The 25,715-nt window shown below is 50.5% G+C and overlaps 1 protein-coding gene across 1 annotated transcript in view; it reads left to right on the forward strand.

The window, feature by feature from the left end:
• LRRC38 (leucine rich repeat containing 38) overlaps nucleotides 1-24,836 on the forward strand; it is a 31,625-nt gene extending 6,789 nt beyond the window's left edge. Inside the window, exon 2 of the mRNA XM_074377395.1 lies at nucleotides 23,351-24,836. Within this exon, the coding sequence (XP_074233496.1) occupies nucleotides 23,351-23,604 (254 nt within the window). The 3' untranslated portion in view covers nucleotides 23,605-24,836. The remainder of the gene's footprint in view (nucleotides 1-23,350) is intronic.
• The last annotated feature ends 879 nt before the right edge of the window (nucleotides 24,837-25,715 follow it).

The following is a 25,715-nucleotide window of genomic DNA, read 5'->3' on the forward strand; positions in this document are numbered from 1 at the left end:
CTGGAGATGCCAGTGTCACCGTCACCTGAAGCTGACTGGCTGCCAGCTGACTCAGATACCCAAAGGCGTATTAGGCCATTCGGCCGAGCGGCCGTCCAGCTCCTTCTGTCTCAGAATCCTGTGGTCTCCAGTGAAGCTTGGAATGAGGAGCCTGGCAGGCCTTGTGACCTTCAGGCTGGCAGTGTGACAAGGGCACAGAAGGACCTCCGCTATGTGAGTTGTCACGATGACCTGGATTGGGCGCGTTCATGGTTACAGGAGCCAAATTGTATCCTGAACACGGTCACCGTAGCATCACAGTGGAGTGTGTCACTCTGGTCCTGGGAGCGTCCTGGGCTCCTGCCCTCAGGACTTTGCCCCAGCGGCGCCAGGTCCCCGATCCTCCCCGCTACTGCTCCCATTCCCACCTCCGCTTCTTGGCCTTTCTGGTTCCTACTTAGCCTTTCAGCCTCCAGCCCTCCGGGCCCCCCTAGGCCGGGCTGGGAGCCTGGCCTGTGTCACCTCGTTGGCTGCTGTACCACCTCTGAGACCACTGCTCGACATGGCCAGTTCACAGGTCTGGCCCATTTTAAGGACTCGACATGTGTCTTTCTCTCCTGGAATCCCAGCAGTTGGTACAATAAATGGTGTGTTTGGAAACTTTCTGATGGCTTCCAGCACTAGAGTAAACCAGCTCCCTCCCATGGCCACACCCCCACCGCAGCCACACCAGCCTTCCTCTGTCCCGGGGACACGCCAAGTGCCAGAGTCCAACCAAGACCTCTGAACTTACTGCTCCCGCTCGGACGTTTCCCGCTTCCAATGGCTACATTGTCCTCAGCATCAGGCCCCCAGTCAGATGCCCCCTCCTCCGAGAGGCCTTCCATGGCCACCCCACCCAAGCAGTCCTGCCCCCACCCTACTCATCTTCGTCACATCCCCTTAGGGCGTCTATGTCATCGTACTCCTAAGTCTACATTATCTTGTTCACAAGTCCTGTCCCTCTAGAAACACAGGCTCCAGATCAGCATGCTCCCTGCTGTGTCCCCAGCACTGGGGCTGGGCCCAGCGTAGAAGGGGCTCCGTGGGGCTGTAGGCATGTGTGACTGGACGAATGCACACTCCCGAGGCCTCTGTCACCAGGGCCATCGGGGAGCTGGCCAAGATCACTGGCCTTGGCTTTTGTCCCCACCAAATACCCCCGGCCCAACTACGATCAGCCAAGGATATCTGGATCACCTTTCAGCAGAGGCCGAGGCCTGGCCTAGGGGCTCTCTGGGTTCCTTTATCATATCTGTGTGATCCTGGTCAGATCTGTCGCCTCCCTGAGCCTCGGCTCTCTGCCCTGAAGGAGGCGCGGGAGCCAGGTGTCCGGCCCCGTCTATTAGAGCAGTGCTGGCAGGACGGGGGATGGGGCCGTTCTGGGAGCCCGTTATCCTCTGCTCTGCCAGGTGCAGTGTAAGTGGCTGGTGGAGGGAGTTCAGGACACTGAGGCTGCAGATCTCCGCTTACCCCGCTGAATCGGAAACCAGCTTCATCTGGTGTTAGCAAACAGAAGGGTGTCTTGTAAGGATGTGGGTGTCACCGGGAACCATAGGTCTGAACAGTCAGGCTCCAGGGAGCTCTGGGGTGAGGCCTGGGAGGCTGCAGGGAGCACAGCACCTCTGTCTCTCACCCTCTGCCTCTCACGCTGTCTTTTATTCTCATCTCCATATACTGATGGGCTTTCTTCTGCTTTTTCATCCATGTGGCAAAAAACATCTGCTCCATTCAAAAGACAGCCGAGGCTGGGCGAGACTGCGCTGTCGTAGGCCCGATTTCCAGGTCCTGGGAGGAAGCTGTGTGGCTGCTTCTGGGGGCTGCCCCTCTTTTGGTCCAGGCAGCTGAAGGGATGGTTGTGGTGACATTGTACACAAGGGCTGCCAGAGCTGTGGGACAGAGCTCAGGGCTGGGGGGCGGGCAGGCCACCCACTAGGCATCGAGTTGGGGATCCAGATAAATGCCCTGATGCTCCTGGGCTCCAGGCTCCCCTCTGTCAAGTGCAGGCGATGGCATCTGCCCTTTGACCTCCAGCGATATCATACGAAGGTTCTCAAAGCGCAGCTCCCTCCGGCACTGCACGTAGAAGCTGTTCTTTTTCTCTTTATCCAATTCATAGAAATGTGGACAAACAGGCTTACAAATCCCACAGGATTTGAGCACTGCCTGTCAAATCCCAGATGTCTGCAACCCACGCAGACGGGCATTATCTGTGTTCACAGCACATCCTCCCAGCGGCTCTCAGCCTGGCCCCTCCGCTTCAGAGGCTGCCCTTCCGGGGGCCCCTGGTGCCTCATCTCCCCCCTCCTCTGGGCTGGTCATGGGGTGGATGCCAAGGGCAGGAGTCAGGACCTGGAGGGAGCTGTGGGCCACTCGGAATTAGGGGGCAGATTCTCAGACACGGACCCAAACCAGACAGCTGGGAATCGGGGTCCCCGTCCCTGCTCCGTTGTTAGCTGGCAGCTGACCTGAGTCACGTCCCCTCTCTCAGTTGCTCTAAATCAGGAGTGGCGACCCAGGCGACCCAGGCGTCCCTGGGGGCTGCAGGTGGGAGCCATCAGAGAAGGTGGGGCAGGAGGAGAACCACATGCGTGGGAGAAACAGCAGAGCATCGTGCTGGCTGGACTCCCCAGCCCTGGATGCCAAAGCTGTAGACCCCTGGGCCCCTTTGACCGCTGATTTTGGCTGGCTCTGTGCCCCCTGGAACCAGCCTCCTCCAGGTCATGGGGTGAGAGGGTCTAGAAGCCACTCGCCTTCAGCTCCCAGCAAAGGCCTTCTGGGTGGCTTCCCTTGGCAAAGGCTCTACCACCCCAGTTTGCAGACAATCATTTATGATGGTTATGTTTGAAAAAAAGCTATCATCTCTTGATGAAGAGGGAGGAGAGAGGAATCGAGGTAGTTAAATATTGCCCCCAGTGAGGCCTGCGCACCTGGCCCAGGCCTTGACGTGCGAGAGCTGAGTTCCAATGTAGACCCCGAACTGTGATCCTAAGGACGTCCCTGACCTCCGTGTGCCTCAGTTTCCCTGCCCCTAACTTCAGAACATGGAACAGAATCCCATAGCATCTTTGCGGTGAAGTTCAAACAAGGTCGGCTCATTTCTTTATATGAAGAAATTCTGCCCCCACAGCCAACACAAACACACACACACACACACACACTATTAGAAAGAATAGCATTGCTTTTTCACAAGACACCAAAAAGATGATGTCTTTTTAAAAATGTAACCATCATAAATGATACTCTGCATCAGAAATGAGAATGTCACATGGTCCCATTGAGGGGCTGAGAGCTTAGAGCTGAGGGCCAGGTCGCTGGCCCTGCTGCCACCTCCTGGACTTGGGGGCAGGTCACCTAACTTTTCTGGGCTGTGGTTCCCTCCTCTGTCACCCCCAGGCTTGTAAGGAAGATCAGGCAAATACTGATGCAAAAGAGCTTTAGAGGAAGATGGGGGCATGCAGACACAGAAATGACTGTCCTGAAGGAAGAAGTCTTAAACCCACAGACCTATAGAACCAGGAGGCATGGATGCTGTGCAGGGCTAAATGGGAAGTACCAGGGATGGTCAGAAGGCAGAAAGTGAAGGGAAAGGAGGGTGAGAGCCTTTATTGTGGTTTTCGCAGGAAGGAGTGGGCGAGGCAGGTTGAGGATTGGCTAGTTTGACTAATTTCAGGAGGCTTTGGCTAAAAGGGTGACCCCTAGTTGCCTCGTAAAGGGTGATTTAGGGCAGGAAGAGTCCTGGACCACAAGAACTTGGTAAAAGGAGGCAGGTCAGGTATGGGCTGGGATTGGTGGGTTTGCATAGCAGAGGTGTGCTCACCAGCAAAGGTTTGCTGTCTCTAGGAACTGGCCAACCTTGGAAGGGACAGTCCTTCCCCAGGTGGCAAGGCCTCAGGATGCCAAAGCTAAATAAAACACAGAAGGTAAAAATCATGATGCATCCAAGGGCCACTGCAGATGTCATTGAGTAGGTTGAGGTCATTAGACTGGACCCTAATCCAATCTGATTGGTGTCCTTATATAAAAGGGGGAATCTGAACACATGGATGCACAGAGAGAGAACCCCAGATGCAGGTGAAGGCTAAGCTCAGAGTGATGAGTCTGCAAGTCAAGGAATGCTGAAGATGGCCAGCCAGTGACCAGAAGCCAGGGGAGAGGCCACAGCCTCTCTCCCACAGCCCTGGGGAGGCACCAGCCCCGCCCACACCTTCATCTCAGACCTCTAGACTCCGGAACCATGAGACAACACAGTTCTGTTGTCAGGCCCCCAGATTATGGTCCTTTGTTATGGCAGCCCTGGGGGATGACCACACGGGGTGATGACCACCAGCCGCTTTGCCAGAAGCAGGGGGATGGATTCAGCAGCCTCCAAAAGAGCGTCCCGCCCTCGGATTATCTGTGATGTCAGAAGCAGTTGCCTCACTTGGTTTGCCTGTGGGAGATAAGCCCCCACAGAACAAATCCGGCTCTTGTTTATTTGGTTCAGGGTTGTCCCCGCGTCCCGCCCCGAGATGGCTGCTCCCACTGCGCCACTGAGTGAGTGTCTGCTGTGTTCCCGGCACCGAGCTAAGCACTCTAGGGCCACCCTGCCCAGTAGAGCCACGTGGGTGATTTAAATTTTTCTAGTAGCCACATTTTAAAAAGTCAGACAAGCAGGTGAAATGAACTTGAGTATTTTATTTAATCCAGTGTATCCAAAATGTTCTTGTTTCAACTTGTTATCAACAGAAAACCCATTCATGAGTTTCATATGAAGTCTTCAAAATCCCAGTGTGTTTTACCCTTACCGCACGTCTCAGTCCAGACTGGCCACGATCAAGTTCTCAGCGTGTGGCCGGTGGCTCCTGTAGTGGACGGAGTAGTTCTATATCTATTGGTGTCTTCTAAAGTGTCAGTGCCAGCCAGGGTCACTCCTTTTTACAGGTGACAATGCCAAGGCACAGAGAGGTTAATGCAACTTGGCCAAGGTCACCAGCCAAGTGGCAGAGGGAGATAGGAGCCCGAGAGACTGGCTCCGGGTCTTTGTCACTAACCATGCACGGCTGCTCAAATGTCACATCAGAACCAGGTCCCTCAAGTGCAAGCCCAGCCGCTTGGGTCCACAGCTCCTGTTTTAGACACAGAACCCAACTGAGTGAATATTGGCGACCCAGAACCTTGACTGGGGTGGGCAGGGTATAGCTCAGTGGTAGAATGTGTGCTTAGTGTGCACAGAGTCCTGGGTTCAATCCCCAGTGCTTCCATTAAAAATAATAATAATAATAAATAAACCTAATTACCTCTTCCCCCCAAAATTAAAAATAAAAAAAAATTTAAAAAAAAAAGAATCTTGACTTGGAATCAAAAGTGACTTGAACATAGTAGACATACAGAGTAGACTAAGCACCTGTTGGAAGCAAACTCATTTTCCACTTTCCGCTCTTACGAGAGCTTTATCTGGAACAACGAGCCCTCCTTGCTTGCCAAACAGATGTCAAGTCGTGTCGTTCCTTGTTCAGAACTCTCCGGTGACTCCTGTATCATTGAGATTAGCAACCAACGTCCTTCCCAGGGCATGCAGGGCCCTGCACGATCTGATCTCCTTTCTTTCTGATCTAATTGCCTCCTACTCCCCCTTCATTCTCTCTGGTCCAGGCACCCAGACCCCTTGTTCCCCAAACACACCAGGCATAGTCCAACCTCAAGGCCTTTGCACTTACTGCTTCTTGCACCTGGAGCACCCGTGTCCTGAAGTCCGCATGACTTTCCCCCTCACTCCTGTTAGCGGCTTGCTCAGATGCCGCCTTCTGGCTGAGATTTCCCTCCCAGCCCCACTGAACCCTGTGACCTGCTCCCTCCAGCTCTCCTTCCCTCCCCACTTTGCTTCTCCTTTCTCCATAACACCTGTCACTGTCTGCCACATAATATGTTTTATTTGAGGTCTGTCTGTCTCCCCTCACTAAATTATAGTTACAAATGACTTTTTTCACTGTTTTTACCCCGGTGCTAGAACTGCACTGGCATATACTGGGTGCATAGTATGTGTTTGTTGAGTGAATGAGTGACTCATTTACTTTAGTGATGGGTGTTAACCAAAGGCGAAGGGTGGGGTCGGGGGAAGAACAGGGAAGAGGTGGCCTCCAGAAAAATCCCCTTTGCTTAGAGAAACCAATTTGATAAATTAATTCTCATCAAAGTGTTAGTGACTTGAGGGTTAACCAGGAATAAATACAGTGAAGGCAGAAGGAAGGGACCTCGGCTCACCACTGAGGCACTGTCTGTGTAGGATTTCAGGCTAGGGATGCCCAGATGGGAGAGGTTTGGGGGGAAGGTTGGGCCCCCCAGGTCTTATCAAATTGCTTACAGCTTGTAAGCAATTATCTGGGCTTCCTGTCTGGGAGAAAATGCCAGATAATCTTTGTATTTGGAGAGTAAGACCACAATGATACAGGAAAATGGATGTTTAACTCAGGAGAGCCGTGGAAGGACGTCGCCCCTGTCTTTAGATGTCTGAAGGGCTGTCCTGAACGTGGGAGATTCGCTTCGGCCTCAGAAGATGGACCCTTGGTTGCAAACCACAAGGAAGCTGGTTTTGACGCTTTATAAGGAGTAATGGCGGGCTGTGAGGGCTCTGAGAATGGGCTTCCTAGGGAGGTGGTGAGGTTGCCATCATTGGAGGCATTCAAGCAGAGACCAAACGACCACTTGTCTGTGGAGCATTAAGTATTGGGTGAGCTTCCTGCCACAGTGCTTCGGTCCTCTGACTCGGACTTTCTGGGGCTGCTTACATTTTGTCCTGGGTCCGCCTGCCAAGGAAAGAAGCGTGTCTTGAAGGAGGCTCCAGTGTGCTTGAAATCCAGTGGCTGTGGCTGCCTTAATGCCTGGAGCGACTGCTCCACTTCACCCCTTCCCCTCCTCCCCCAGGCTCCTTTCTGAGCCCAGAGAGATGAAGCTGTGAAGCTGCGCAGCTGAGGCAGACAGACAGACATACAGACAGACAGACAGAGCTCCCAGCCTCTCGCCCATCACAGATCTCGCTCTGCTCACGCCAGTCACCGTAGGCAATCACGTGTCACTTGTCAGCAACCAGAGTCAGTTTCTGAAATGTATAATGTGTGCCCAGTTCATGTCCAGCTTCTGTTGAGCCAAGCGACTGACCCTCGGTGGCTCTTCCCTGAGCCCGCGTAATCGGGGCTTCCAGACACCTCGGGGCCGTCCCGCTGTGAATGCCACCGGACTTACACTCACTCGCCAGTGAATCTTTGTCACACTTCTGCTTAGTGCGCCAGGGAGACTGGCCCCTGGGTCTCTGACACCAACCATTGTGCAGCTTCTCAAATCATATCAGAAGCTAGGGGCCCCTTAGGCACAACAAAAAAAAAAAAAAAAAAAAGAAAAGAAAGAAACTTGGGGCCCTTGGTTACAACCCATCCTCTTGGGTCCAGAGCCCCTAACTAGGTCAGTGAGCTTCGCTGATTCAGAACCTGGCTTTGGAGGGTGTTGGAGGGTGTACACCAATGATGACTTGAACATCTCAGTGGAAATCAGAGTAGACTAAACTGCCGTGAAGACTAATTCAACTCTAAGTTTGGAGAACACAGTGGTGAACCTGACAAAAGCTCTGCCTTCTTGGAGTGAACACTCCAGAAGTCTCAGGAAAGCCTAGATGATAGGGTTACCTTGTCTACTCATCTTCATTTTCAGATAGGAAATCATGGTTCAGAGAGACCAAGTAACTCGCCCAAAGCCACACAGCAAACCAGTGAAAAGCCAAGACAAGAGCCAAGGCCCCCGATTCCCGGGCGGGTGCTGTTCCCTCACCTTGCAGGGCAGGCGCTAGACGGGGAGGCAGCACGGGCTTTGGAGTTATAGCCACTGCGGTTGAAACCTTGCTCCTTTATTTACCAGCTGTGTGAGGCTGAGCAGATTGCTTAACCTCTCTGTGCTTCAGTTTTCTCATATGTAAAACATGAATATTAATATTCAAAAGTCTATGGTAGGGGTCAAAGGGATAACCCCTGTGATGAGCTTAGCACAATGCCTGGCACACAGTGAGCCCATAATGGCTGCAAGCTGCTGTTATTATCATCTGTAAACCAAGGCCTGTGTCACCACCCCAAGGACCCAGTTCCAGAGGCTCACACAGAGCCACAGGTGTGTCTCAATGTGCTGTCACTGCAGGTGCTCGGGATGGAGAGTAGGGACCCCTGGCTCCCAGGTCCAGCTCTGCCACCGACTCACCATATGATCTTGGGGATGCATTCACCTCCTGTTGCTGCTAGAACAAATTAACACAAAATTAGTGGCTTCAAATGACCAGATCTGTTATCTTACAGTTCTGAAGGTCGGAAATCCAAAATGGAACTCATGGGCTGAAATCAAAATGCCTGTGTTCCTTTGGCCTTTTCCAGCTTCTAGAAGGTACCCACGCTTCTTGGCCCATGGCCCCGAATCACTCTGACCTCTGTTTCCATCCTCACATCTCTCCTCTGGCTCTGACCCTCTTGCCTCCCTCTTATAAGGACCCTTGTGACTGCACTGGGCCCACCCGGACCATACTCTCCCCATCTCAGGACCCTGCACTTAACCGCATCTGCAGTGTCCCTTTCGCCGTGGGAGGTAACGTATTCTCAGATTCCAGGGATTACGACGTGGTCACTTTAGGGCATTACTCTGTCAGCACAGGGAAGTAACTTCACTTCCCCGGGCCTGTTTCCCCACCTAGGAAGGAGAGGGTCGGATAGCAGTTCCCTCCTTTCCACCTGCGCGAGTTCTTTCTGATGACTCCTCACCCCCGGCGCCTCGCCCTGAGGCCACTTCCCAGCAGCGCGCAGCTCTGGCCCCAGTGACAGCAGCCGCCGCCGTGCTGGGACCTGCTGGAAACTGCAGGGTGAGAGGGTCTGCCACTGGGATTCCGGGGGTCCCCGTGGCTGCCGCTGCAGGAGGAAATATAAATCTAACAAAAAACCAGTCTGAGTCCTGCCTTCTCAGGAAAATCAAAATGGCTTTGTTGGAAAATTGGTTTGGAGCCGGTGGGGTCCTAGAGAGAATGTTATGGGCTGAGGTGGGGGGGCAGCCCTCGTGGGGAGGTGTCCTGGAGCGGCTGTGACAAGCAGTGCAAGACGGGGGAAAGCCACCAGGTCACTCCAGAGAGAGGCTGGCAAGTGAAGTCCCACCAGTGACCCGTATGTGTGTGAGCCGGGCAATGCTGGCACGCCGTGGTGTCACGGAGAGAGGCTGGACTTTGGTGACAGCCAGGCCTGCCCTTAAATCCACCGCCTCACGGACGAGCCGAGCCGTGTGACTCAGGTGAGTCTCACAGCTTCCTGGAGCGCCGGTCTCTGCACCTGAGACCCGCCCCACGTTTGTACCCGTGTTCATAGCAGCATCAGCCACAATAGCCAGAAAGTGGGCGCAACCCGAGCGTCCGTCGTTGGATGAGTGGATAAACAAAACGTGACCATCCATACAGCGGAATATTATACAGCCTGAAAAGGAAGGACATTTCGACACAGGCTACAGCATGGGTGAACCTTGAGGACGTTAATGCTAAGTGAGGTGGGCCGGTCACGAAAGGGCAGATACTGAATGCCCCCACTTGTCTGAGGCACCTTCAGAGCAGTCAACTTCATACAGACAGAAAGTAGAATGGGGCTGGGAGGAGGGAGGAGGGGAGAGCGCATGTTTAATGGGGACAGGGTTTCAGTTTTGCAAGACAAAGAGAGTTCTGGAGATGGATGGTGGTGATGGTGGCACAACCGTGTGAACGTACTTTATACCCCTGAACTGTGCACTTAAAAATGGTTAAGATGGGGAGGGTACAGCTCAGTGGTAGAGCCCATGCCTGGCATGCACAAGGTCCTGGTTTAATCCCCAGCACTTCCATTAAAAAAAAATGGCTAAGATGGTATATTTTGTTATCTGTATTTTGCCACAAAATTTTAAAATTTTTGAAAAATGGGACTAGAAAAAAAAAAAAACCACCCCAAAGCAGAGCACCCCAGCCTCAGCACGAATGACTTTCTGGGCTGGCTAGTTCTCTGCCTCGGGGGCCGCCCTGCGCACTGTGGAATGGCTGGCGGCACCCCTGCCCTCGGCCCACTAGATGCCAGGGGCATCCCACCCAGTTGTGGGAACCAAAAGTATCTCCAGACATCATCAAATGCCTGCCAGGGGGCAAAGTCGCACCCAGAGGAGAGCCACTGCCCCTTCAGGGCTGTTGAGCAAGAAGATTAAATGACACAGTAATGGTGAAGTATTTGTAGTGCCTGGTAAACAATAGGCGTTTCAGTGACTATTACTTCCCCATAGAAAGTCGTCTCCACAGTGTAATCTGAGGGGTCCACTTAACACACATGCCCCTCAGCACCCCCAGGATGCTCAACACATGGCTTCTTCCAGATGGCCCCGAGCCCACCGGCAGAGCCTAACTTGGGACACTGGGTGATCAGGACAGGTCCAGGGAGAGAGCGACAGCGGGTGTCCCTGAGCACTCCGAGGTAGTTCAGAGCATCAATCAGCATGATTAGAGGGAGGTACCAGACTCACGGGGCCAGTCTTAGACTTCCTCATGCTGGCCTTGCCAGAAAGTTCTAACCAGTTCATCAGTAATAACTAGACACAGGTTGGTATCCTCAGAGCTCTGCCCAGGGCACAGCTCATAACACACACCTGTTACTAATGATGGAGGTGACAGCGATGGTGGTGTCAGAAACAGTGGAGGTGGACATCACAGTGGAGATGGGGGACACGGGGGAGGTGGACATCACGGTGGAGGTGGTGGGGGACACGGGGGAGGTGGACATCACAGTGGAGGTGGTGGACACGGGGGAGGTGGACATCACGGTGGAGATGGGGGACACGGGGGAGGTGGACGTCACGGTGGAGATGGGGGACACGGGGGAGGTGGACATCACGGTGGAGATGGGGGACACGGGGGAGGTGGACATCACGGTGGAGGTGGTGGACATTGGGGAGGTGGACATCATGGTGGAAATGGTGGAAGTGGCAATGGTGGTGACGGTCAACATGATGGCAGTGGTGATGATAGTGGAAATACATGCTTCCCAGAGAATAAAAATGTAAGCCCTCAGTGATCACCTCTGCTCACTTCTCACCAGGGGAGGACAGACTGGGAGAACTGCACGGTGAGTCAGTCAGATTCCATGCTTGTGTGCGTGCCTGATGCCGGTGTCCTGGGGCTCAGGGTGGGAGTCAGGCTGGAGTGGAGGACGGCAGACACGAGTCACATCCCTGGCGCAGGATCCACTCTTCGGTGCTGCCCCTTCTCCAGGCTGTGCTCTGCGGAGCCAGGACCAAGCAGGAGCCCTTGCCCCGGTGCTGCGGATGCAGCTTCCCCTTGTAGAAACCAGCTGATTGCCTCATCAGAAGTGTCTGCCGGCGGAGACGGGGAGGACAACCGGGAATTCTCCCCTACGCGGCAGTCGATGTTTAATGAAAGTGGTGGCGGGGAGCAGAGGTTAGCTCTATAAAAAATTAGAGCTGATGTTCCCTGGCGCCCTGCCCCCCTGAAGCAGGCGCAGCCCTGCCCGCCATCAGGGGTGCCCCCTCGTGCAGTCTTCCTTTGCCGCCCGAAGTGGCTACAGCAGGGGCCTCGGTACCTGCAGCTCCAGGTGCTTGGAATGAACTAAGAGCCCGATGCCCCCAAAGAACTGGGTTCCATCCAGACTCCAAGTGACCTTACACAGGTTGCCTGACTGCCCTGGGCCTCTTATCTATAAAATAAAGGGGAGAGTTGGGGGGGTAGTAACGTGTCAGAGGTGCCTTCGGATCTAACCGTCTATGAGGTGGTGGAATCAGCAGGCGGAAAGTCTGGCCATGCATGTAAAGGAACCAAAGCTGCTTGTGTTTCCTGGGCCTTTGGGTTGGGAGTTCTGGGAGGCTGGTGGGGAGGGCCTGGCCGGGTGTTTCACTGGCCCAGGCTGAGCCCTCTTCCTCCTGTGAGCAGAAGACAGCAGTGGTGAGCTCCGGCCAAGAGCAGGGGGACCAACGCCCTGGAGATGCGTCCTTCCTCCCGGGGGTGGGGCGGGAAGCCCCCTTCTCTGGGAGCTGTCGCTCCACCAGTGGTTAGGTGGAGGGGATCAGCCTGGCTCCCATTGTGACCAGGGCCTTGATAAGACTTTGGAAGCTCTTAGCACAGGTCTTGGGCAGGAAAACCACTCCAAGCGGCCGGTGAGCACACCATACGACGTTCAGCTCGGCTGGTAATCAGAGAAATGCTAATTCAATCACCGCCATGCTCTTCCGTGGCTTATCCGGTTGGCAGAGATGAAAAAGCAACAAAATCCATCGTGGGCGTGAGTTCAGTGATGCTCTCACACAACCTCCAACTGAGGGGAATGTGTCTTGGGGGAAATAATTAAGAATGTGTCCGTGGTGCTCACCACAGCTTTGCTTCTAGTGAGAAAAAGACCTGGAAACGTTCCGGGATTGGGCAGGCGAATCACGGCTCATCTGCATAATAAAATACCCTGTAGCTGTCGCAGGTGGTGTTTGGTAATTACGCAGGTGGAATGGAAGCGTGTTCGCAGGGTGGTTATCCAACAGAGTGGCCGAGTGTGCTTCTGCTCTGGGGACTTATGTACCTGCACACAGAGAAAAATACAGAAGACGGTGAGCCACTGTGCTACACGTGTATCTGTGGGTTGTTCTATCCTTTTCTTTTAGTTTATTTCTTTTGTCTCATTGTGCACACAGGCTTTGCGTGAAAGTGGAATTAGGAAAACACAAATAATGTTTTTTAAACAAAGTTTTTTTGGGGGGTGTGGTAATCAGGCTTATTTATTATTTCTTTTAATGGCGGTGCTGGGGATTGAACCCAGGACCTCGCGCATGCTAGGCATGCACTTTACCACTGAGCCATACCCTTCCCCCTACAAATGTATCTTTAATGAGAAAAAGTGCTTAGGAGAGCCTGTCGTTAGGCAGGTCCCGAGAGGCCAGATCAGGGGAAAGAGATCCTCTGGCTGCGGGCCTGTTTGCTGGCAAAGGGGCGAGAGACTCATCTCAATCTACCTTCCCCGTGTCATCAGCTATTTTGGGAGAGTGGCAGCTCTTTGCCGTCTCCAGCTCAGGTGTCAGCAGCTGGGGAGAAGTCATCAGTCAAGGGGAGGGAGCCTGGAGGGGTGGCTGCAGGCAGGGAACCCAGCCACCTGCCCTTCTCTTCTTCTTTTTTCCATTTTTTGTTTTACTGAAGTGTAGTCAGTTTGCAACACTGCATCAGTTTCTGGTGTACAGCATGCTGTTTCATTCATACATATACATGCATATATTCCTTTTCATATTCTTTTTTATTGTAGGTTACTACAAGATATTGAATATAGTTCCCTGTGCTCTGCAGAAGAAACTTGTTGTTAATCTACTTTATATATAGTAGTATCTGCATATCTTGAGCCTCCAATTTATCCCTTCCCATACCCTTTCCCCACTGGTAACCATAAGTTTGTTTTCTATGTCTGTGGGTCTTTCTATTTTGTAAATAAGTTCATTTGTGTCATTTTTTTTAGGTTCTACCTATGATTGATATCATATGGTATTTTCTTTCTCCTTCTGACTTACTTCACTTAGAATGATGATCTCCAGATCCATCCATGTTGCTACAAATGGCATTATTTTATTCTTTTTTGTGGCTAAGTAGTATTCCATTGTGTGTGTATATATACACCACATCTTCTTTATCCAGTCATCTGTTGATGGACATTTAGGTTGCTTCCATGTCTTGACTGTTGTAAATAGTGCTGCTATGAACATTGGGGTGCATGTATCTCTTGGCGTTAGAGTTTCCTCTTAATATATGCCCAGGAGTGAGATTGCTGGATCATTGGGTACGTCTATTTTTAGTTTTTTAAAGAACTTCCATACTGTTTTCTATAGTGGCTGCACCAAACCACATTCCCACCAACAGGGCAGGAGGGTTCACTTTTCTCCACGTCCTCCCCTGCATTTATCATTTGTGGGGCTTTTTAATGATGGCGAGTAGCCCGTCCCTTCTGAGGGTGCCTGGGGGAGAAGGGGGGTGGTTCTGAAGGGAAGGAGGAGCAGTGGGCCGCGTTCTGCTTGGGCCTGAGTGAGCCGGAGCCCACTTCTTTTCGGTGGTGGGTAGAAATGGGTTGGAGGAAGACCCTTGCCAAGGCATTTCTTGTTTAGTCTCCATTTCTCAGCTGGATAACCTGATGCAGGTAGCTGAGTGTTTGTTTTCTTTGCCAACTGGGGTCACCAGAGTCGTAGCCTTAGAGTTGTTTTGTGGCTTAGAAGAGTGGAGACAGTGCGATGCTTAGAAGGCTGTCCAGTGTGTGGTCAGGCTGCGGGGGGTTGGCTGACAAATAGTGGGGGCTCTTTGTTTTTGTTCCACCTGTTTCAAAAGAACAGTAAGAGTTTCCGCCTCCCATGGGAGAAACACATACAGCTTCTTCCTCCTCCCAGGGAACCGCAAAGTACCTGCTGATGACTTTAGGGAAAAGGACTTCTGTCCTGCAAGGGAAGGGACCTGCTTGTCCAGCACCATCGGCCATCAAGTGGGACGGTCTCTCCGTTTTGGGAGGCAGTTTAGGAAGCCCTCTGTGGCTGCACATCTAAGCCACATTCTCCAATCCTGTCTTTATTCAGACATTCATTCAAAAATATTTTTTGACAGTTCTAGGTACTGGAATACAGCAGGGAACAAAACCCAAAGCCGGACCTCACAGAGCTGACATTTGAATGGGGAGGGGCAGGGAAACAGAAAATAAACAGATATATACACACGTAATAATATGCCAGGTGGTTCCAGAGAGAAAAATAAGCCAGGTGCGATGGATGGAGAATGGTCGTGGTGGGGCTGGGGAGAGCATCTCCGATAAAGTGACATCTGAACAGAGACCTTAAGAAAGCGAAAGAGTGAGCCAGGCAGAGGGAGCAGGTGCAAAGGCCCTGAGGTAGGTCTGTGCATGGGGTGTCTGAGGGACGGCAAGCAAATTGGAGTGAAGGGTTTGGGAGACAGTGGTAAGGACCGCGGATTTCACTTTGAGAAAGATGAGGAGCCTTAGTCGGGGTGGGGGTGGGGGTGTTGAGCAGAGGAATGGTGAGATGTTTTTCTGTAAAGAGAGATTTTGGACAGCCAGGAGGACAGAAGCAGGCAGACAGCATAGGCTCCTGCAGTTTTATCAGTAACAAGGCTGACGGTCTAACCTCCTTCCTCTGAATCCTGTGTCTCTCACTCATTCAGTTCTAGACTCAGGGCGGTAACTGTGTTATCCTTTTTTTTTTGTTTGTTTGTTTGTTTTTTGCTAGTATTATTTCAGGAATCATGTGTAACAAGTAGGAAGAGTCCTCTACATCTTGGATTCACTTCATTGAAGACAGAAATCGTAAAAATCGATGGCTCCCAACCTTTTTGCCGCTAAGAACGTGTTCTGTTAATATTTCCAGACCCCAAGTTTGAAAGATTTTTATCTACCGACTTGCACATTTGAATAGTAGTCCCAGGGGCCTTCTCACAAGCTACTCCTTGCTTACAGACACCCCCAGCCCACCTTCAGCACCCCAGCCAGGAACCACACTCCAAGATCCTTCTCACCCCGGCATTTCTGGCTTGTTCTGGATTTTTCCTGTTCTCCTGATGTTCGTGCGCTGTGTGCCCGGCCTGGAGCTCAGCAGTGGCTGCAGACACGAGAGACACAGGCTGCCCCTTTGTCAGGGGAGGTACGGGGTCCAGGGAGAAGAGGCCTGACTCAAGGGAAAGGCGAATACAGGAAGCATTCAGGGTAGGCTTCCCAGAGGAGGTGTTTCCTGGGTTGAGTTTTGAACACAAGTTGGCAAACTTCCTATAAAGGGCAAGATAAGAAATATTTTAGGCCTTGTGAGCCGTATAATCTCTTGCAACGACTGAAACTTGCCACTGTTGCACAAAAGCAGCCTTAGAGGATATGCAGACCAGGGGGCCTGGCTGTGTTCCAATAAGACTTTATTTACAAAAACATATGGGAGAGGGAAGGAAGGGGGATTTGGGCCTGGAGCTGTGGTTTGTGGACCTCTGGCCTTGAAGAATAAGGAAGCAGCCCCCAGGCCTTGATTCCAGATGGACTGAGTGCAGAATGTGTCCTGTGCTTCCCAAATGCGACCCTGTGTAGTGGTCATTTTTTCCAGGCAAAGTGAGAGCTATGAGGGCCCTGGGGTGAGTGTTTGTTAAGGCCAATGTAGCAGTGTGTTAACCTATTTGACGTTATCCTGGGCTTCTTAACTTCAGTGGTGGACAGATGTTCTCTCTTTGGTAAAATGATGATGGTGTGTGTGTGCGTTTAATGCCCTGAGCAGAATTATCGGCTGCAATCCTGTCTGTCTCCTCTGTTTCTTTTTTATTTTTTAATAATTCTTATTTTTTTATTGAAGTGTAGTTGATTGACAATGTTAGTTTCAGGTGTACAGCAAAGCAATTCAATTATACATGAATATATATATATATATATATATATATATATATATATATATATGTATGTATTTTCAGATTCTTTTTCATTACAGCTCATTGCAAGAAAGTGAATATAGTTCCCTGTGCTGTACAGTAGGTCCTTGTTGTTTATCAGTTTCCATATAGTCAGGTGTATCTGTTAATCCCAAACTCCTAGTTGATCCCTCCCCTCCTCCTCTATTTCTTATTTTTAAGTTTTTTGCCACTGTGTAAAATTCAAAAGCCTGAGGACCACAGGTCTAGACTCCAGGCTCCTGAGAGACCTTAGCCACGGGTGGATGGTCTTATCCTCAACTTCTGCCCATGACTTTCCTTCCCTGGCAGCCTGCGGGACAGGCAGACACCCATTTCCCCAAAGGGTTACAAACTCACAGGCCTGCACAGGGGCCAGCAGGTGACATGAACGAGGGAGCAGGCTCCCGGCATGTGTCCTGTCTCATTAGGGCAGCCTGACAGTTGTCTCCATGTGACAACATTGCCTTATCTCCTGATTAAATGTTTTTTTAGATTCTTTAAATAAAAGGGCACTATTGGTGCACTGCCAAAAACTAAAATAAAAAAATCTGTTGCAGCCTGAGCTCCTGGCCGGCATCCTTTAATCTCTTAATCCAGATTCTCAGTTCCTGGCAATGACTCCACACGTAGCCTTTGGGCATCAGCCAGTGACAATCATTTGGGAAGATCTTGTATCTGGGGTGGGGTGAGGGGGGTGCCAGTCCAGCCCACGAGGCCGCAGCTCATGGCGTTTCTCGCCCACACTTTCGGATTCCACCCATGCCTCTCGCCTGCAAGGCCTTTCTCGTTCCTCCCTAATAATCCTTCAGACTCCAAGGTATTCGTTCATTCCGTAAATATGGATGAGTCCTTACCAGACCTTCTCGACACCTCGGCTCATCATTCTCTGAATTCGTAAAGCCTTAAGTCGGTTCTTAATCATGTATTATCTTCCTTCCCGATTGCTCGATGCATTTTAGCAAAGGCTCCTCTGTCAGATGATAAACTTCCTAAGGCTGAGGACGTCACTTTCTTCAGCATGACAGCCAATGCAGAGTGAAAGGGAGAACGCAGGCTTTGGAGCAAAGCAAACTGAGAGGGTGGTTTGAATTCTTGCTTACTCATGTAATAGGACGTGAATTGCCAAAGGTTTCTGAAGCCCGCTCCCTCAGCTATGCATTGAGGGCGACGCTGTTCACCTCCCAGAGGGAGGTGAGTGGTAAATGATGGATGTTAGGGGATATGCACTGCATCAGTACACAGTAGGCGCTCAATAAATGCTACCCCCCGCCCCCACCCCCACCCCCACATTCTTCCCAGTTTAGGACAAGGGTGAGGGCTCAGGAAGAAGCAGGTGAACAACGCTGAGTTGGAAAATACGCATAGTCTTTCTTTTCAAAAATCTGCCCAGTGCGCCTTCTGTGTCTCCCCTGGGCTTTCCCAGCCCTGCTCTGCACCCAGTGTTGATGAACTCGGGACCAGCCTTTTGCAACGTGGCTGCTCATTCTTGATGAGATGCCCGATGCAGGCTGTTTAGAAGACTCTGGCCCTCATTTAAAGAGAAGGAGCAGACCCAGAAGCACATGAAAAGGTGCTCAGTATCACTAGTCAATAGCGAAACGCAAATCAAAACCACCAAAAAAAAAAAGAGAAACTACTTGACTCCCATTAGGATGGCCATTTTTAAAAAAATTTAAAATAGCAAGTGTGGACAAGCAAGTGTGGATATGGAGAAAGTGCAACCCTTGTGCGCTGCTGATGGGAACGTAAAGTGAATAACCATAGGAGAAATCAATATGGCGGTTCATCACAAAATTAAACATAGAGTTACTGTATGATCCCGCAATTCCACTTCTCAGTATGTACCCAAAAGAACTGAAAGCAGAGATTTCAGTAGATACCTGTACGCCAAGGTTTATGGCAGCATTATTTATAACAGCCAAAAGGCGGAGACAGCCCAAGCGCCCATCAGTAGTAGATGAGTGGATAAACAAAATGCGGTGTCACCATGCAATGGAATATTATTCAGCCGTGAGAAAGAAGGACATTCTGACACATGCTACCACATGGGTGGATCTTGATGACATAAGCCAGTCACAAAACGGCAAATAGTGTATGATTCCACTTATATGAGTAGGCAAGTTCAAGGAGACAGAAAGTAGGGCAGTGGTTACCAGGGGCTGGAGATGGGAGAATGGGAGTTACTGTACAGAGTTTGTGGGATGGAAAAGTTTTGGAAATAGATCATGGTGATGGTTGGACATCATGGTAAATGTACTTAATGCCACTGAATTAGACACGTAAAAGTGGTTAAAATGGTAAGTTTTATGTCAACAGAGAAATGCAAATCAAAATTTTTAAAATACTAAAATTTTAAAAATTTTAAACTAAAATTAAAACAAAATACAAAGAATAAGAAAGAGAAGGAAAAGGAAAGGGAGCAAGAGGACGAGGAAGTGGAGGAGGAGCAGAGAAGACGCCACCACCGGCTCGGTAGTCAGGACGTGCAGAAACCTTTGAAATTTTTAATCCTTAACAAGTTCCACCTCCTACCTCAGAGGTCTTGAGCAAGCAGAAGAAAGAAGACAATTTCATCTTAATTTTTGCCTCAGCTTCCTGTAATTAGAGAAGCATCTCTCTAGCTGCTGCTGAAAAGTATGAACTCTGATGGTTGATTTCCTGTGTCGCCTGGATTGGGTGGGGAGGCCCAGATATCTGGTCAGACCTTATTCTGGGTGTGTGTGTGTGTGTGTGAGGGTGTTTTTGGATGAAATTAACATTGGACTGAGTAAAGCAGATGGCCCTCCTTGCTGCCGGTGGGTCGCATCCAATCAGTTGAAGGCCTGATTAGTGCAAAAAGACCAACCCTCCGGCGAGTAAGGGGGAACCCCTCTTGCTTGATTGCCTCGAGCTGGGACATCAGTTTTTTCTTGCCTTTGGACTGAACAAAACATTGGCTCTTCTGGGTCCTGGGCCTGCTGGCATTCGGATTGGAACCACACCGTCAGCTTTCCTGGATCTCTAGCTTCCTGACTGCGTGTCTTGGGATTTATCAGCTCCATGACTGCATAAGCCAATTCCTTATAATAAGTCTCTTTATATATCTCCACATCCTACTCATTCTGTTTCTCTGGAGATCCTGAATACAGGTACCCTCCTGAGATACCTGGAGTCAGGCATGTGTGTAATTTGAAATCTTGAAAACCTAAATAACACTAACAGTGGTTTTTTCCAAGCATGAGTCGTGGCCAGGCACCATGGTAAGAGGTTTTCAGATATTCCCTCATTGTATGCGCAGAACATCCTTGCAGCGTGATGACTGGGGACGCAGGGCCTGGCCCAGGGTCACAGGACATCGGGAGGTGGAGCAAAGGGGCTCTGTTCTAACAGTCACAGGACAGTTTCCCTCCACCTGTGCATCTCAGCACGCCCACAGCGCCCTCTCCTGTCAAGGAAGAGGCTAAGCAAGCACCTTGACCTCAGGCTCTCCAGGTCAGCGCCTGGGGACCAGGAGCGTTGCTGGAGCGTTCTAGGGCATCGCTTTAAAAGACACTCTGCCTAAAGGGAACTTGTTTTGAGGCACCGGGTGGGGCTGGGGCAGTCTTAGGTCTCCCAGCCTAGGAGAGTGGGTGGGACCGCATAATGGCTGGGGTCAGTCTCAGCTCGGTCATTTCCTGGCTGTGTGGCCTAGCACAAGTCAGTTGACTTCTCTGTGTCTCAGTCTGAACATCTGTAAAATGGGGATGGTCACAAGCTCCTGTTTGGGTTGGCCTGAGGATGGAGTGGGCTGATGATGGGTGTGAAGCCCTAAGAGCAGGGCCCGGCACACATGAGGTGCCCTGTAAGGTGCTGGCTCTTCTTCGCTGTTCTTAGCTCAGACAGCTGAGGAGGGGGGCTCGCGAGAGGAGGGAGAACATTCCAAATCAAGTAGGGATGTCACACGCCCCTCCTCCCCTCCCCGTGCCCACGCCCGCCCATCCTCCGGGCTTCCCCCCACATCCTCCCACACTCTCCGCTCAGCTCCTCTAGGGCTTTCCCTGGGCTTCTCCTGCGAATTCTCACTGGCTTAAAATACCACTATTCTATCTGCACATGTGTCCCGCTGCCCTCCTATTAGATCTAAGTTCTCTGAGGCCAGGACTGCGTCTTTCTCTTTTTTCCTTCTTTCTTCCTTCCCTTCCTTTTTTTTCTTTTAATCTAGCATAAAGCCTTATCTGTTTTGTTTAGTGCATGAATTAAAAAGCCATTTAACAAATTAATGTCTGCTTAGTGACTTAGAGTAGCCCTGCCTTGGAAGGTTACCTACTTAGCCAAGCATTTCAGTCTAAAACAGCATTTGTCAATCAGGGAGTTCTGCCTCCTCCCCCGCCGTCCTCCCGGGGACATGTGGCGCTGTCTGGAGACATTATTGATCATCACTCTGGGTGGGGATGCTACTGGCATCTAGTGCGTAGAGGGCAGGGATAATGATAAACATCGTGCAGTGCACAGGGCAGCCCCCTTCATCAAAGAATTATCCAGATCTGAATGTCAGTAGTGCCGAGGTTGAAAAACCCTGGGCTAGGGTAACTCCTACAGGAGAGAAGAGGGGACTCCAAAGCCAGATGACCCCCTACTCCTGAGTTCTGCAGTCCTTGCCTATGTCCTTAGAGCACCCGGGCAGCAGTGCCTCCCCCCGTCCTCTGGGCACTGCTGACTCTTATTTCTCTGCCCTTTGTGAGCTACGAAAACCCATTAAGTCAGTGTATCTTATCGTGAGAGGTCCATCGAGCATGGGTCTGGAGTCTCCCACCCCTGGTGGGCTTGTGTATGCCGTTTTCCGAGCAAGCCTGTTTCCTCTAGCCACTGAGAGTGACATTTTCTAAAAGTGTCGCTTTGTAAAAATGCCAAGCCTGATCTCAAGGCACAAAGAACATTGGCGAAATCAGAATTGACTTGAGGAGTCATGGTCAGCAAAGGCAGGATTAAACGACAGGCTCTGTGGACTTGTGTTATTTTGTTGGAGTTGTTGTTTTCCAGTTAATAAAGTCTCTCTTGGTAATAATGACCTGTTATGGGTTTGAAGATGGCAAATATTATCTTGGCTTTAGAAACTGCCTGTGCTTCATGCAGTCCATTGGTGTCCATCTTGTTTATTTTTGTAACATCTTTGGCTGGTGGGGAAGGGTGGGGTGGATGTTAAGAAGAGGCAGGTCGATTGATTTTCTTATTTTTCCATGGAAGGAAATAGCTTCTGTAAGGGAACCCCAATGTTACTCATCTTAAAGCTCTCTTGTTCTCTTCAAATGCATTTAAAATGCTCAGAAGTAGTAAACGAAAGGTTAGCTTCTTTAAGAATAAGAAACAGTCAAAAATTGTAGTCAAGTGTAAACTGGAGAAACCTGCAGAACTCTGGTCCAGCTAATTCCTTGGGTATCTAAGGTAGGCGCTGATTCAGGGAGAGGAGGGAAGGTGAGTCTGGTTTCTAGGCAACGATTCCCAAGGGGAGGAGAGCATTGGTGGGTTGACTGTAGACTCCGTAAAAGATGCACCAGGACAGAAGGAAGGAGGAAGCTCAGCCACTCTTCCTCCATCTTCTGTTTCTGAGCTAGAAGGAAAGAGATACAATAATAGTCCCAAAGGGTGGTGGCAGGGGTGCCGCGCACTTAGCAGGCTGCTCTTTGCAGGACAGAAACCAGCTAATTAGTGAGGTGTGAAAAAATCATTCTGACTTTCACATAATGCTGGAGATGGGTTGAAGGCAGCTTTTTGAAAGTAGGAAGCACTGAAAAAGAGAGCAACTAAAGATTTTCCTGAGAACTGAAAGGAAACTAAAGGTAGATAGATTTTGCAGGCAAGTGAGCTTAATGTCAAAACGGTGTCTCAGTGTCTCAGTGAAGTTATGTTGCTAAAGGCAAGCTATGTGAATTCTCTAGGTGTCAGTTTTCTCATCCATAAAATGGGTATAATAATAGTACTTACCTTATAAAGTTGTGAGAATTTAGAGTTAATATGCATATAGCCCTTAGAATGGTGTTTGCATGTAGGAAGCTCAATATGAATGTTAAGTTACTACTACTTTATTTTTCTCTCCTCTTCCAGATCAGGAACAGGTCTGACCTCTTTATGCATTTTAATATCATGAATTTTCTTATATCTGAAATTTGTGAAATAATGGCAGTAATTTGACTTTGTATATAGTTTGAACCGTGTAACTGTGTATCTGTTAGGATGTGTAGATTGTGCTTGGCAACAAACAGTCTTTATAGCTTAATACTAACACAAGTCTGTATCTTTTGTTCAGATCCACTGAGGATTTGTATTAGTCTGTTAGGGCTGCCATAACAAAATAGCCACAGCCTGGGCAGCTTAAACAACAGAGATTTATTTTCTCACAGTCCTGGAGGCTAGAAGTCCAAGATCAAGGTGTGGGCAGGGTTGGTTTGTGCTGAAGTCTCTCTTCCTGGCTTGCAGACGGTCACCTTCTCTCTGTGTCCTCACATGGCCTTTCATCTGTGCACAAGCAGGGAGAGAGAGAGAATTCTCTGTTGTTTCTTCCTCGTCTTATAAGGACACCCGGCCTATTGATCAGGGCCCCACGCTTATGACCTTATTTGACCTTAATTACCTCCCTAAAGACCCTATGTCCAAATGTGGTCCTATTGGAGGTTAGGGCTTCAACATACGAATTTGGGGGTGGGAAGATGCTATCTAGGACATTCTGGTTTCTCCCATAATGATTACTCTGGGGCTTTTACAAAAACTTTAAGTTCCATTCAAGTCAACTTCTCCCCGCTTTTGTGTGTGGGAGGGACGCACCTGCTTTGCACTTGGTAAGCACTCAGTGTGTTGACTTTAAGGCAATCCTGGGCTGCAGCCTAAACCTCTGTCTCGTTCTGCCTGCCCTTCTCACAGGCCTGGATGAAATCCAGTGCTCCCTGCCCATGGAGAACAGGAGGGTGTTCCTGCACGAGCTGTCGGAGGCCAGCTTCAGCGAGTGCAAGTTCAGCCTGTCGCTCACGGACCTGTTTATCATCATCTTCTCCGGCGTGGCCGTGTCCATCGCCGCCATCATCTCCAGCTTCTTTCTGGCCACCGTGGTGCAGTGCTTCCAGAGGTGTGCTCCCAACAAAGACACCGAGGACGAAGACGAGGATGAGGACGACTGATTCCTCGCTTTCCAGGACCCCCGCCGGTGGCTCCCCTCCGAGAAGAGAGGGCAATGCTGAAAACAGAATCGACCACTGTCAGCGACTGACCAGAGTGGTGTCTGCCCCATGCCTTGTTCCCTGGGTGTGCCCGGTAAGACCGCCGATCTCCGAGTTTAGAATCTGCAGAGCAGAGGAGCCCAGGAAGGATACGTGGAGGAGAGCCTGCCTCTCGGCTGGAGGTGTGTGTGGGGAGAAGATAGCCAAGTCGGGCTTCAGAGCGGACAGCTGGGAACAGCGGAGGGGGTGTGAAGACTGGCAGCAGTGGCCCGTGAAGGTGACCTTGTGCCGTCCACTTCTCTGACCTGGACTGGGAGACCAGGAAGCCTCTCTTTCCTCCCGAGAGACAGCAGCCGAGACAGTGGGGATTGGAGATCGGGTCCGTCTCCATGGGAGCGGGGCTTCTGCTCCTTCTGGAACAGGCTTCGGCCACCTTGGCATGTTATGCAGAGAACAACCCCATGTCTGGCTAAAATGGCACCAGGGAAAAAGCCGAGACCTGGCCAAAGGGTGTTTGTTATATTTTCGAGTGAGTAGAAAAACTGTCGATAGAACTCAAACCTTGATCCTTATCCTAAGAGGTACTAGCTCACAAAGGAAGGACAGTTGTTTTGTACAATTGTAATGACCTTTGCTCAGAGTCACTCTTCCCTCTGAAGTACCAAGTTTTTCCCTGTCCCATCCCGCCCCCTACCTGCAGTGTGAGTCCCAGCTCAGCCAGACAGTGCCTGCTCATTCTCTGTGATGGCTCCGTTCCAGACTTGTCCTCTCCAGAACTTGTGATAAACTTCCCTGGAGGCCAGGATTCCAAAAAGGCAGGTTACATCGGACCAACAAAATTAAAAAACAAAACAAAACAAAACAAAAAAACCCAAAAAACAAAAACCAAGAAAACTGGGTCTTGGTGTCTGAAAAACCTCCATCAGTGGCCTTAGGGTGTGTGTGTGTGACCTTTCTTTGGAGCATAGGCTGTGATGGGCAGTGTTGTCCGGGATGTGGAATGCAGCACTTTGACTCAGAGACAATATGAAACAAGGGCATGCGCCCAGCAGTCTGAGGCAGGGTGACGGCTGTTAGCAGCACTGGGCCTTGCTGGGGACGGACCCTTAGACGAGGGGCTGGTGCGAAACTCCTGGGGTGTTTCTGGGAATCATCTCTGCATTGTTTCCTATAATATATCCCTTAGATTTCTTCCTCCGTTGCTCCCTTGCATCTTTGCCTCCACGAAGAGTTACTGACTGCTTGCTCAGTGCACTGGGTATGCGTTCTGTAAGGAAGACAGGGTCCCAGCTTGCTTGGGCCTCCTGTTCTTCTGGGTGGAACATAAAACGAACAAGTCGAAAAAGTGTAGTTGCAGGTAGTGATCAGCCCAATGAAGAAAATAAATGAGGTCTTAAAAAAAGAAAGAAAGAAAATAAATGAGGTCTTGTAGGGAGAGTACCTGGTTGGTAGGAGCCAGTCTAGAGTGGGAAGTTGGGTAGATTAGCCAGGGCTGTCCGGAGAAACACAGCCAATAGGAGATCTGTCTGTCTCTCTGTCTGGATTATAAGGAATTGGCTCATGCAGTTATGGAAGCTGAGAAGTCCCACGGTCTGCAGTCAGCCAGCTGGAGACCCAAGAAATGTTGGTGGTGTGGTTCTGAGTCCAAAGGCCTGAGCACCAGGAGAACCAATGTTTAAGTTCTAGTTCGAGGGCAGGAGAAAACCCAGCTCAGGTAGACAGGGAGAGGGAGAAGGGGAGGGAGGTAGGGAGGGAGAAATTCCTCCTCCCTCCACCGTTTTGTTCTGTTCAGGCCCTCAGGGGATTGGGCGCTGCCCACCCACTTCGGGGAGGACGATCTGGTTTACTCAGTCTACAGATTCAAATACTCGTCTCATGCAGAACCCCCTCACAGCACGCTTTCTCGGGGTGGTGTGCTGGACGCCAGGAAGGGCAGCCTGCACTTGCTGGGAGCACCCAGGAGGAGTTGACTTTGAACCTCAAATTCAACATCTTGGATCCATTTGGGAAAGTCAAAACTGCCAAAATATCTTGTCTCACCATCTTGCTCTCCTTAAGGTCTGATGACCAGA

This window comes from Camelus bactrianus, chromosome 13 (assembly GCF_048773025.1).
Source record: "Camelus bactrianus isolate YW-2024 breed Bactrian camel chromosome 13, ASM4877302v1, whole genome shotgun sequence".
NCBI lineage: Eukaryota > Metazoa > Chordata > Mammalia > Artiodactyla > Camelidae > Camelus > Camelus bactrianus.